This window comes from Podarcis filfolensis (genome assembly GCF_964270895.1).
Source record: "Podarcis filfolensis genome assembly, chromosome: 12".
Taxonomy (NCBI): domain Eukaryota; kingdom Metazoa; phylum Chordata; class Lepidosauria; order Squamata; family Lacertidae; genus Podarcis; species Podarcis filfolensis.
This window is the reverse complement of record NC_139614.1, coordinates 54947603-54961024: the sequence shown is the minus strand read 5'-3', so window position 1 is coordinate 54961024 and position 13422 is coordinate 54947603. Positions and strand designations below refer to the sequence as shown.

At 48.6% G+C, this 13422-nt stretch overlaps 1 protein-coding gene across 24 annotated transcripts in view; it reads left to right on the top strand.

Moving 5' to 3' along the window:
- Positions 1–13422, top strand: part of LOC310745908 (uncharacterized protein) — a 216616-nt gene that overhangs the window by 170591 nt on the left and 32603 nt on the right. For 23 of the 24 annotated variants that reach the window (XM_083579072.1, XM_083579061.1, XM_083579079.1 and 20 more), the window contains 3 exons: positions 5066–5169; positions 8552–8782; positions 12584–12755. In XM_083579072.1, the coding sequence (XP_083435198.1) occupies positions 5066–5169; positions 8552–8782; positions 12584–12755 (507 nt within the window). The remainder of the gene's footprint in view (positions 1–5065; positions 5170–8551; positions 8783–12583; positions 12756–13422) is intronic. The other variant, XM_083579063.1, reaches the window with a different exon arrangement.

The window sequence follows — 13422 nt, the reverse complement described above, 5'->3', positions numbered from 1 at the left end:
TTAAATAAATATTTATTAAGATTTTACAATAACAGATATACAAAAACACATAATAATAAAAATTAAAATTAAAAAAAATAATTAAAACATACAGAAGAAACCAAAAAAATTTAAAAACAATTATTTTTCATAACTTAAAACTCATTTGCTTGTTTCATTGACTTCCTCACACCTCCCCTTCTTGTATTCCCATTTAACTAATCAAATCAGCAAAACCTTACCCTCTTTCATTCATCTTATATATATAATTTAACATTTTATAACTCAGTATTTTCATCCCTTATCAATTCATTTTTCCATATTCTTAAAGCATTACAGCTGGAAACCACTTAATTTCTATCCAACATCATTCTAACATTCATTAATTTTGCAATATTTCTGTAGGTAGTCTTTAAATTTCTTCCAATCTTCTTCCACCGCCTCTTCTCCCTGGTCCCGGATTCTGCCAGTCATTTCTGCCAGTTATTTAAAATGCATCTCTGGGTTATTTGTGGGTCCTGTCTGGTTTTTTTACATGAGTAAAATGTGTCCTTTTCTTTAAAATGCATCTCTGGGTTATTTGTGGGGCATAGGAATTCATTCATTATTTTTTCCCAAAATATAGTCCGGCCCCCCACAAGGTCTGAGGGATGGTGGACCAGCCCATGGCTGAAAAAGGTTGCTGACCTCTGATTGAGCAATCCCAGGTCCTTCTCCGTGAATTTGTCTAATCCTCTTTTAAAACCATCCAAGTTAGAGGCCACCACTGCGAGTTCTGCCGCTCAACTCTGTGCTGCGTGAAGAAGTTCTTATCCGTCCTGAATCTTTCGATCTTCAGCTTTGTTGGGTGCCCACGACTTCTGACGTTGTCTGTGCAAGAGAGAAACTATCTCTACCGTTTTTCTCCATGCCATACAGGAAGAGTAGGATAAGCACATCATAAATAAATTGCCATCTCAAATAGGAGCCGCACGGAACTCCCATTCTGTGCTTGGATAAACAGTTTTGTGGCGTCTTACCGTACACAGAACTGGCAAGATGGAGGCTGCTGAATGGGTTGGAATGCAGATCAATAGTTATTGCATAAAGGTGACTTCTGGTCTCTGCAGCTACGAGTTTAAAGACGTGTCTGTGTGTCCTTGAACTTGGGGAGATGGACTGTCGCTGAAAAGGCAGCAGACAGCCCTGAGCCATCCAAAAGCCTCGGTGAACTGGCTGCTAATTTAATCCTGCCAGAGGCCCTGGGGGTGCTGAGTCCCGCAGCAAGTTTCTTTTTCCATGGTGTGAAATCTGCCCGTGTGACAAACTGAATTATACATGCTTCTGCCTGTGGCGGAAGGAAATTCTGAAACCCATTAATAACTCGGTTTAGGGGCAGGGAATGAAGTTCATTTCTAGCAACACAGACACCCCAACCGCACCTCTCATTTCCTGCCCCTGGTCTCTCTGCTTACGCAAGGCTGGTTTGTTTATTGATTTTTAATTTGCATTTATATCCCACCCTTTTTCCTCCTCCAAGGAGCTCAAGATGGCAGGCAGGGTTCTCTTCCTCCCCATTTTCTCCTCACAACAACCTTGCAAGGTGGGCGAGTTCGAGATAAGACAGCGACTGGCCACCAACCAAGGTCATCTTTGTGGCCAAGTGGCAATTTGAATGCTGGCCTCTCCCAGGTCCTAGTCCGGCACTCTAACCACTAGGCCACGTTATCTGGAGGGAGGGGAGCAAGGTGGGCCTGTAAGGGTTGCTGTGGGAAGTGAGTCAAGAAGTAAAGGTAAAGGGACCCCTGACCATTAGGTCCAGTCGTGGCCGACTCTGGGGTTGTGGCGCTCATCTCGCTTTATTGGCCGAGGGAACCGGCGTACAGCTTCCGGGTCATGTGGCCAGCAGGACTAAGCCACTTCTGGCAAACCAGAGCAGCGCACGGAAACGCCGTTTACCTTCCCGCTGGAGTGGTACCTATTTATCTACTTGCACTTTGACGTGCTTTCGAACTGCTGGGTGGGCAGGAGCTGGGACCAAGCAATGGGAGCTCACCCCATCGCAGGGATTCGAACCGCCGACCTTCTGATCGGCAAGTCCTAGGCTCTGTGGTTTAACCCACAGCGCCACCTGTGTCAAACCCATTAAAAAAAAGGCCATGTCCTCTCACACACCCCTGCATAGGATTCTGAAGGCATCCCAGCCCACTCCCTGCACCGAAACCATAGAATTGTTGAGTTGGATTGTTGAGTTGGAAGGGGTCCTGAGGATCATCTAGTCCAGCCCCCTGAAATGCAGGAATTTCAGCTAGCCATTCCCAGCACTGGAAGTTGAGCGGAAGTCTGAAGCCTCCTGGCATTGCCCAAGTGGTTGCCTGGCCTTCGGCCCAGGCCCAGTTTGACCCCCTTCTATGGGTCCCTGTAAGTTACCTCTTTGGCCCTTTTATGGGCACAGGTGGGACCAACATGGATAGCTGGCCCTCACGAATACTTGAGGTTCCCGATCCCTGTGGTTGTAATTCGTGGGCAATCATTTAATTCTATCCCGATCCTAATCTTTAAGCTGTATTTTAATCAATTGTGTTTTAACGTATTTGATGTTAGCTGCCCTGAGCCTGGTCTTGGCTGGGGAAGGTGGGGTATAAGTAAAAATTTACTTACTGACTAACTTACAGTTCCAGTTCCTTCCTGCCCCTCTCGGGTAGCGCCAGGTACATGGCTCCTTTGCCATGGGCTCTTTTGGGCATCACCTTCTTGGCCCAGAAAGAAACCTACATTGCAGCAGAGCAGCTCCCTCCTTTGGTATTTCCAGCTCACGTGCCAAAGGGCTTTAGGTGTTCCTCCCAGAAGAATGTACTCTCCTTTTTCCTTCCCACCCACCCCCCACCCCCGGTCGCAGTCAGCCAACTAAGCCCTTTCCAAACCCAAACATTGCTGGAAGATTCAGGACAGATTCACAGAGGTCCTTCTTCACACACCTCATAGTTAAAAACCATGGGATTCGCCCACCAATTTGGAGGGCTTTAAAAGAGGATTTGACACTTTTGTGGGAAGAGAAGACTTTCAGGGGCTATTCCCTCACTGCGAGAAGCCAAGTTACAGGGAACCAGGCAGAGGGCCTTCTCGGTGGTGGCACCTGCCCTGTGGAACGCCCTCCCACCAGATGTCAAAGAGAACAACAACTACCAGACTTTTAGAAGACATCTGAAGGCAGCCCTGTTTAGGGAAGCTTTTAATGTTTGATGCATTACGATATTTTAATATTTTGTTGGGAGCCGCCCAGGGCGGCTGGGGAAGCCCAGCCAGATGGGCGGGGTATAAATAATAAATATATTATTATTATTATTATTATTATTATTATTATTATTATTCACCACGGTGGTTCTGCTCTACCTCCACAGACAGAGGCTGTGATGCTTCTGAATCACAATCCCTGGGGACCACAGATGGAGGGAGAAGGAGCACAACATGTGGGCTGGTGGACGTTCAGAGGGATCCTCTTCTTCTCCAGTTAGACTTTAAAATATGTTGGGGACCGCCAGCATACTGGGATGCAGCTCCCATCATCCTTGATTTTTGGTGGTGTTGGCTGGAGTTGATGGGAGCATACTGTGTTGGCGATTTCTTTTGCTTCCTCTGTGCAGGATGAAGCATTTTTCCGCATCACGTAGTCCTGGGCATAAAGCGGCTTCCTGCGATCTGGTCCGTATCGTGATATTAAGAACTTGCTGTGCTTCAGGAGCAGTCCCTGTGGCAGGAGGAAGATCCATTGTCCCTCCCGCGTTGCATTTTCCCTCAGCTGCATTTAACTCCTAGCAGTTGCATACCTCCAAAATCCTTCTCTTCCTGGCTGCCACCCGGCACCGCCTTCCTTGAAGTCTCCTAGCTTGTGTTTCTGGCTCCAGGGATCACTGAGATGAGCTCTGGAAGAGCAGAGCAGCGGGATCAGTCCAGACCCCCTTGCTAATGATCTCCTGTGGTCTGCAAGTGCAAGCAAACTCCCTGTATCCGCACGCCAGTTACGGTTAGAACCGAGCGATGGAAAGGGAGTTAATGTGTGCCGATGTGTTCAGCCTCAGTGCATGGCAGTGTGAAGGCTTGACATTTTCGAATGTGTTCTGAATGAATGCAAATCTTAAAAGCCTCCATATTTATCAGGGCCTGGAAGATGGGCACGGCCAGATCATGGCGCTTCTGGCGACTTTTGAAATCCTGCGTAGGCATAGTACAGGAAGCATTCTGAAAAACCCTCCAGCAGCCATGGCTTCTGCTTTTTTAATCTTATTTCTTTAGATTTCATTACGGTAAACCAAAGAATATCCATAAAGAAATATTACTAATAATGCAACAAGTTGAAGGCAGCATACAGCTGAATATCATCATTAAAGTTGTTATTCCAAAATATTACCCACATAAACCTATTTTTCCAAAAATCTGCTAGTCTGGATTTAATAAGTTCATTTAATCATGGTTACTATCAACCATTCCACCCCCAATCCATTTGCGTATGGTAGAAGATATACTCCCCCCTCCCCAAATTCTAGCTAGCATCATCTTAGCAGCAGTTAAAAGGTTGATTATTGTTTCTTAATCGTTTTCCAGGATAGCATCCCTTTTAAATAGGCAAGTAGGAATATTTTAGGGTGGCTTCTTGGCTGGTATCCACTCAAAATGGGTTGCAGAGTAACATCACACACAAGTGGAAACTGAGCTCATAGCTTGTTGTCAAGGCAGGTTGACATTTGCTCTTTGTGGGTTGAAAATGGGGGTTTGGGGTGGTGGTGGAAACAGATCTACGTGCCGTGCGCTCCACCATTTCCAGATTAAGCTTAGCAAAGCCAAGTTTGCTGCCTAAACACGGCAAATCCCTCTAACCAGCATGTAGAAGTCCACTCCCAGTGTGATGGGAAGACTTTGCAGCACCCTGCGGTAGTGAAAGAGGCACCGATACCTGTCCCTTCAGCTGTGCTCTTTGAGCTCTGTCCAAGCTCCACCTCTCTTCCTTTCGTGGTGTCATACAGCCTCTGCTAAAGGCCTGTCATTGATGCATGGAATCCGAGTGCCTTTTTTAATTAATTTCATTTTTTTCCTTCTTTGCTTCGGTCAGCAAAACCAGAAGAGATAAAACCAGCCGCCGAGGTCACCACAGCGAACGACATCGCGGCCCCTCCAAGCAAGGAGCTTCCGCCGAGCCCTGATAAGAAAGCCAAGGTGAGGGTCGACCGTGTTGTGCTTCCAGCGCTGCGGGTTTTGGTTCTCGGCACCCTGCTTGCCCCCCTTTTGCTTCTTAAGCCAACAATAAGTTCTGTCCTCTGAGCTGATGGGCTCCCAAGAGAAGTAGCTGGCTACCAAGCCCAGTTGATGGCACTCAAGGCTGTTAACCCCATCCCTAAGCTTCTCATTTCTAACCCGGTGGTGGCTGTGAGAAGAGTCCTGGCACAAATCCTGAGCAGTTCTTGAGCAGTTTTCTTCCCAATGTCTGCTCTGTACCCAGCCCTGTTCTGCGTGCTTTGAGGAGTCCTCAGGCATAAGTAGGCCTGGAGTGAATTGTGTTGCATCAAGTTGGAAATGAAGAGCAGCTGAGCTGCTCACTTCACCTTTTCCCTCTGCCAGTGAAGGTAGACCAGGGATGAGGGAACCTCCAGAAGTGATTGGACTCCAACTCCCTTTCAGGAATGATGTGAGCTGGAGTCCAGCATCACACGGACGACCACAGTTCCTCTATCCCTGACGCTGGCAGTACTGAACGAGATAAACCAGTGGTCCGATTCTGTATAAAGCAGCTCCCTGCGTTCTGACAGCTATCACCATGTGAACAGGTTGCCCTTTCTGGAAAATAGATCAGGAGCAAGCCAGCCAGCAGTAAAGCACACAGAGTCAGTGGTGTTAACACATTGTTAGAAAAAACCAAACGGAATCTGCACAGGTGTGTCAGGACTAATGAGCACAGCAACAACTCTTCCTCTGTAGGTCTTGCCCCAATGAAACAGTTGCAGAGACTGTTTTAAGTCCCCTCATCTCCAGAGCTTTTTCCAGGCAATCGGAGACTGTGCCTGCATGCAGCCTGCCACTTCTCCACTGGTTTCAGCCCTCTTCTGGTTCAGGGAGACAAGGGGAGAGAGGAGCTTGTCGCAGCAGGAGGGGGAGACATCTGTGACTCTTCACTAGCCAAACTCCTCTCTGCCTCTTGGCCTCCTTCCTCTCCTGCTTCCGCCTCTGATTCTGGACTTCTTGTCATGGAATTCTACTCAATATTGAACCAGAGCAGAACTCAGCGTATAGTTAGCAGAGTAAAAACACGTTGCAGGATTCCCAAAAAATAGACCAGAGGCAATTAATACTTCATCCAGCAGAGTTTTACTGCTACTGAAGGCACAGGATGGTCACAAATCCAATACATTCAGGATTGGCCCTGTCTATAATAAATCTAGTTGCAGCAGACTTAACTTAAACTTACAATAACTTATAATAAGTCTGAAGCTTAACACTATACAGTGGTCCCTCGGGTTACATGTGCTTCAGGTTACATACGCTTCAGGTTGCAGACTCAGCTAACCCAGAAATAGTACCTCGGGTTAAGAACTTTGCTTCAGGATGAGAACAGAAATCGTGCTCCGGCGGTGCAGCGGCAGCAGGAGGCCCCATTAGCTAAAGTGGTGCTTCAGGTTAAGAACAGTTGCAGGTTGAGAATGGACCTCTGGAACGAATTAAGTACTTAACCAGAGGTACCACTGTACACAGAACACCAACACCAGAAGGAAAAGAGATAGAAAGAGAAAGTGAAACCCTGGCGCCTTCTGGCATTGTTATTATAGTCAGTATGACCTTGACAGAAGAGATAACATAACCAGTTTCCACCAGCTGTATTCAGCTTCTCTGAAGGAATAACCCAAACATCATGAACCTCCTGCTTGTATCTTTCACACAGAGAGGCTTCCAGAACCCTCTTGAATTAAGTAGAATAGGACAGATCTAAAAGCACCAGATCAATACTTTATGCACTAAGAAATGCAAACTGACACTTCTCTCTGCCACAGACTCTTCCAGTTCATTAAGCCCTGTTACCTCTTCAGCTTCTAACACCTCCTCCTCTCCATCTTCTCCCTCTGACCACTCTTTGTCATCCCACGACCAATCCCTGCCTGGGCTCTGAGCCTTCTTCCCCTGGGGGCTTCCCCAGCTGGTTCCCGCCACCACTCCTCTGTGTCCAACCAGGCCATGGCACCCAGTATACAGTGGTACCTTGGGTTAAGTACTTAATTTGTTCCGGAGGTCCGTTCTTAGCCTGAAACTGTTCTTAACCTAAAGCACCACTTTAGCTAATGGGGCCTCCCGCTGCTGCCAGAGCACGATTTCTGTTCTCACCCTGAAGCAAAGTTCTTAACCCACGGTGCTATTTCTGGGTTAGCGGAGTCTGTAACCTGAAGCATCTGTAACCTGAAGTACCACTGTATACTTTGATTGGCAGCAGCCGAGAAAGGGTCACATTCCAGTGTGGTGTAGTGGTTCAGAGCGGTAGACTCGTAATCTGGTGAACCGGGTTCGTGTCTCCGCTCCTCCACATGCAGCTGCTGGGTGACCTTGGGCCAGTCACACTTCTCTGAAGTCTCTCAGCCCCACTCACCTCACAGAGCGTTTATTGTGGGGGAGGAAGGGAAAGGAGATTGTTAGCCGCTTTGAGACTCCTTCGGGTAGTGATAAAACGGGATATCAAATCCAAACTCTTCTTCTTCTTCATCTGCCACCTGAGACTCTTTTCTCCAGGTAAGCTGGGAACTGATCCTGGGACCCATATTTAGGAATATGGGAATCTGCCTTATACCGAGTCAGACCACCGGTCCCCCAACTGCTCACTGTTGTCTACACTGACTGGCAACAGCTCTCCAGGATTTCAGACATGAGCCTTTCCCAACCCTACCGGGAGATTCCAGTAGGATTTGAACCTGCATGCAAAGCAGATATTCCTGAGCTACAGCCCTTCCCCACCTGAAGAGAGATGGCTCTTCTCTGCTGCCCCTTGGCAGGTCACTCCTGTTTCTCAGTTTACCAAGAGGCCTGTGCAGACACAGGGGATGTAGTTACAAGGCTGTTGTGATATTTGACTCTACCAAAGGTCTCATTCGGGGGGCTGATTCTTAGAGAGAGGTTGAGTCTGCAAACTCCAGCATGGATGTGGTACTAAACAGGAACCTAGGAAGTTGCCCTAATTCCAAGATGGACCACTGGCCCATCTCGCTCTGTACTGTCTGCACTGACTGGTAGCTGCTCTCCAGGGTTTCAGAAAGGGATCTCTCCCAGACCTTTGTGGCGATGCTGTTGGGCACTGAACCTGGATCTTCTGCTTGCCAGGCAGACGTCCCTCCACTGAGCGGTCTCCCTTCCCTATATGGTGCAACATTTAGTCCTCCTCCCCACAGCAGCTCTTTCCTTAGGCTCAGAGAACCGCATGCTGCCATCCTTCCTTTTCGACTTGTTTCTTTGCTCCCATTTCTGCCGCTCTGACCTTTTGTTTACCATGCACTTCTTTTCTTTTTGTTACGTCCATTTTTTGCTTGTGTGTGTGTGTTCTGTGTGTGTACGTTTTGACACCAAGCCTTCAGCCTCCGCTTCAGCAACAAAGCCTGCAGCAACAGCAGCAGCAGCAGCAGCGAAAACCAAGGGCGTCCCCACTGCTGCCGCTGCCCCTGCCAAGCGGCCGGCGTCCACCGCTATGCCAGGCCAAAACAAAAAAGCCACCAGCCCTACCGCAGCCACCACCCCTAAACGCCTGGCGACGAGCGCCGCACGACCCTCCTCCTTAACTCCTAAAGAGCCCAAACCGAAGGTAAGTCACTTTTGAGCAAGGGGGGAGGGTTGTGGCCTTGGAGCCGGGTTGTCCTATTGAGCACATCTGGGCTATTGGCATCTCCTGCTCTGTCCCTGGATAAATTGCCATTGCTTTGTCCTCCCGTTCAGCGGTGCACCATTTGCCCTGCCGCCACTTCAGACCTTCCAGAAAAGCACGTGGTGCATTTGGCCCGAGGGTGCATCGCTTCTAAATACAGTGGTACCTCTGGTTACGTACTTAATTTGTTCCGGAGGTCCGTTCTTAACCTGAAACTATTCTTAACCTGAAGCACCACTTTAGCTAATGGGGCCTCCCGCTGCTGCCACGCCACTGGAGCACGATTTCTGTCCTCATCCTGAAGCAAAGTTCTTTACCCAAGGTACTATTTCTGGGTTAGCAGAGTCTGTAACCTGAAGTGTATGTAACCAGAAGCGTATGTAACCCGAGGTACCACTGTACAGGTTCAAAATCCACTCAGGAAGAAAGCTAGCGTGTCAGGGAAAATCATAGAATCGTAGAGTTGGAAGGGATCCTGAGGATCATCTAATCCAACCTCTTGCAATGCAGGAATACGCAGCTGTCCCATAGGGAGATCGAACCCGCAACCTTGGCGTTATCCGCATCACACTCGAACCAAGTGAACTATCCAGGTCTCCTTAGCTTTCTGCACAGAGAGGGTTTGTGTGTTAATAGAGGGGGGTTCGTTAGCCTCTGCGTTGCCCTTGTACAGCTCAGGACGGAAGAGGATGAGGACAAAACTAGAATTCGGTGCCTCTGGGGCCACCTGCTGTTGGGCTCCCTTCTTTCCGCCCTACCAGTCCCAGTGGGCGCCAGCTGCCAGGGCCGGCTCAAGACATTTTGCTGCCTGAGGACGACGACAAAATGGCGCCCTTCCCCAAGGCCCTTAGAAGAGCCAATTGGACCAGCATCTTACCCCAATACTGGTCAAAGGAATACATCTTCCACTGCACTTGACGGCAGCTGGCTAGCGTAGGGAATGCAGAGCACTCACAGCTCTGGCCCTTCAGCATCTGCCACCTGAGGCAGCTGCATCACTCTGCCTCATCACAGGGCCGGCCCTGCCGGCTTCTTCTGGTCCCTACCTGCCTCCCCTCCATTCTGGGTGGTTCAGCAGCCCTGTTAAAAGCCGAAACGAAGGGATGAGCTGTCCCTGAGCAGGAGCCATCGGAGCTTACATTTTAATGGAAATGCGGCCCTTTAGGTTAAGTAACCTTAGCTTACGGTTCCCGGTTCCCATAGTTACCAGGCCTCACTCATCAAAATCTTGACACTTTTTATAATTGACTTAGTGTGCCTGGAAACCAGAGCGGACAGCAAGCATAGGAGAACACTTTGGATCTCTGCCAGGAAAGGGCTGTTTAATCCCAAAATATGTCACCGGTTCTAAATTGCTGCTCAGCAATCAGAATCGACTCTAAAGTATTGTGCAAGGAAAGGAAACCTGTCAAATAAATTTCTCTGTCCCCACCAAAAACCCCCAATGTTTCTTTGCTGCATCAGTTGTTCATAGATAAATTGATCATTGCCCAGAAGTCCCAGATGGTCTCGGACAAACATCATCTAAGCCTGTGGAGCAATTTTCTTTTTCTGCCTGTAATTAAAAGAGCTTCCTCTTGGCAGATGACCAGGGAAAGGAAGAGGGAGCACAAGTGATTCCAGTGAGCGGAAAAGAGCCAGGGAACTAAGAAATAAATTAATTAAAGGCAGCGCTTTACTTATTTTATTGCATAAGATTTTTACACCACCTGATAGTGAAAAGGGGAAACTGCCGAATCAACCCTCAAAAAAACCCCTCAAAAAAGACAAAGCAGTAGAATCGTCAAGAAGAATTTAAAAGATCCCAACAAATGAAATCATCCATAAACTAAAAAATACGCCAACATTCTACATTCTACATGCCTGGTTAATCTTGTCTGCACTGGTATCAATAGGCAGGGAGTTCCAAAGTGTAGGTCCTGCCACACTAAAAGGTAGAAGTGCTCAAGTTTGTAAAGGAACAGTTCCTGTGTAGGCCCTCCATGAGCAGAAATTAGCCTGTCCCTGCGGACGCGGGTGGCGCTGTGGGTTAAACCACAGAGCCTAGGACTTGCCGATCAGAAGGTCGGCGGTTCGAATCCCTGCGACGGGGTGAGCTCCCAACCTAGCAGTTCGAAAGCACGTCAAAGTGCAAGTAGATAAATAGGTACCGCTCCAGCGGGAAGGTAATCGGTGCTTCCGTGTGCTGCTCTGGTTTGCCAGAAGTGGCTTAGTCATGCTGGCCACATGACCCGGAAGCTGTACGCTGGCTCCCTCGGCCAGTAAAGCGAGATGAGCGCCGCAACCCCAGAGTCGGCCACGACTGGTCCTAATGGTCAGGGGTCCTTACCTTGCCGCATCCCACAACCTAGTTTTCTTTCTCACCCCCCAGTCTTCAATTTTACTTCTTCCCCTGGAGATTCTGGGGAGGGAGCTGGTGGAACTTCAAACCTTCAGACCCCTGCGAGCCTACACACATATAAATTGTCCCGACTCCTGTTAAGTAGGGAGGGGCGAAACCCTAGTGATCCCTCAGTCCTCTGCCCCTTTAATACAAGCAAAGGCCTCCTACACTGGCTCCCGGTACATTTCCGAGCACAATTCAAAGTGTTGGTGCTGACCTTTAAAGCCCTAAACGGCCTCGGTCCAGAATACCTGAAGGAGTGTCTCCACCCCCATCGTTCAGCCCGGACACTGAGGTCCAGCTCTGAGGGCCTTCTGGCGGTTCCCTCCCTGCGAGAAGCCAAGTTACAGGGAACCAGACAGAGGTTCTTCTCGGTAGTGGCGCCCGCCCTGCGGAATGCCCTCCCACCAGATGTCAAAGAGAACAACAACTACCAGACTTTTAGAAGACATCTGAAGGCATCCCTGTTTAGGGAAGCTTTTAATGTTTATTAGGTTATTGTATTTTAGTGTTCCATTGGAAGCTGCCCAGAGTGGCTGGGGAAACCCAGCCAGATGGATGGGGTATAAATAATAAATTATATTAATATTATTATTATCCTTGACCTGACTGCTGTCAAATGCTAAGCAGGCAACATTTGGTCGTCCTTTTGGCCAGCATTCCAAACCTAGGTGAAATCACTCATTTGACCACAGATAATCTGTTGTGTTTTGCTTGAGGTTGGAGACAGATTTAGGATAAAAGAGAGATTTTTTGTTTTCAAAAACGGGGTTGGGGTTATCAGCCATTACTTGCTGTTGTAGTTCCTTTGAGCCTGAAACCTATGTAGCCCTTAGGAGATCCTGATCCAGCTAAGTCTGCTATCTGCTCCTACACTCCACCTTTACGATGGTCACTAAATGGAGACCTTCTGGCCTTAGCCCCAAGCAATCTTCACCCACCCCTTTGCTGAACATGCAGCTTATGGGAGAATAGCTTGGAAGTTTGCCCAGTATTTGGGGACATTTTGATTGGCTGCTGATACAGAATGTGCCTGCCCATCGATTCTATTCACCCCGCCCCATTAGATTAGGATATCTTGATTTAAACCAAGCTCTCATTTCCTCCTGAAAAGACAGACTCCCACATGTTATGGGAAGAACAGGGAGACCCTTGCAGGGAAAAGTGGCAGACTTTGCAACTCACTATAGATCTCTTTCCATGAAGCCCACCCAAGGTTGCAAAGCTGAAAGTGGTGCTGTTGGGCATGCAACTCTTTTCCAGGGAAAATCTGAACAAGCATCTCAGATGGATGAGAGGTTGTCCTCAGCGGGGAAAGCTCTGTTTGACTTGGGTCCTTTTTGTTTGTTTCTTTCCAGGGGACAGACGCAAAGAGCCCCGATAAGCGGACCTCTCCTTTGAAGCCCCCGTCCGCTACGACTCCTCGGCCGGCCACAAAAAGCAGCCCAGCCACTCCCAGGCCGTCGACGGCACTTGCAAGTACGAATGCACCAAGGAGCACAGCCACTTCCCCGCCCAAAAGGCCCTCCAGTGAGTATTCCTCTGCCCCAAGCTTGTCGGGAAAAGGGACGTTGGTTTTGGAAGCTGCACGCTCTTGCATTCCAGCTTTGCTAATTCAGCAACCTAGGGACATGTAGCTCAGTGGGTAGAGCCTCTGCTTTGCATGCAAAAGGTTCCGCGTTCAGTACCCAGCGGCATCTTCAGGTCTGGAAGTATCCCTTTTCTGAAACCCTGGAGAGACACAGCTGGTGAATGTAGCAGACATGGCCAAGCTAGATGGACCCAGCAAGAAAGGACTTCTCCATGCGGTTCATTGTTAACCTGTGGAACTCCCTCCCACAGGAGGCAATCATGGCCACCAACCTAGATGCTTTAGGAGAGGATGAGAGAAATTCATGCAGGTGAAGGATATTGATGGCTGCAGTTGGCGGCCGCAATGCTTCTGAATGCCAGTTGCAGAATAATGGTCCTTGTGCCTGAATCCTGCTTGCAGGTTTCCCAAAAGAGGCATCTAGTTCGCTACTGGGCAATCAAGATGCTGTACTAGAAGGGCCATTGGCCTGATCCAGCAGGCTGCTATGTCTGACTCCATCTAAGGCAGCTTCTAACGTATTTGTGTGTGTGTTAAATGTCAACCCCAGGGACTGAGGAACAGGACCTTGCTGTTAGTTAGCCCAGCCTGTGTATGATCTGGGCT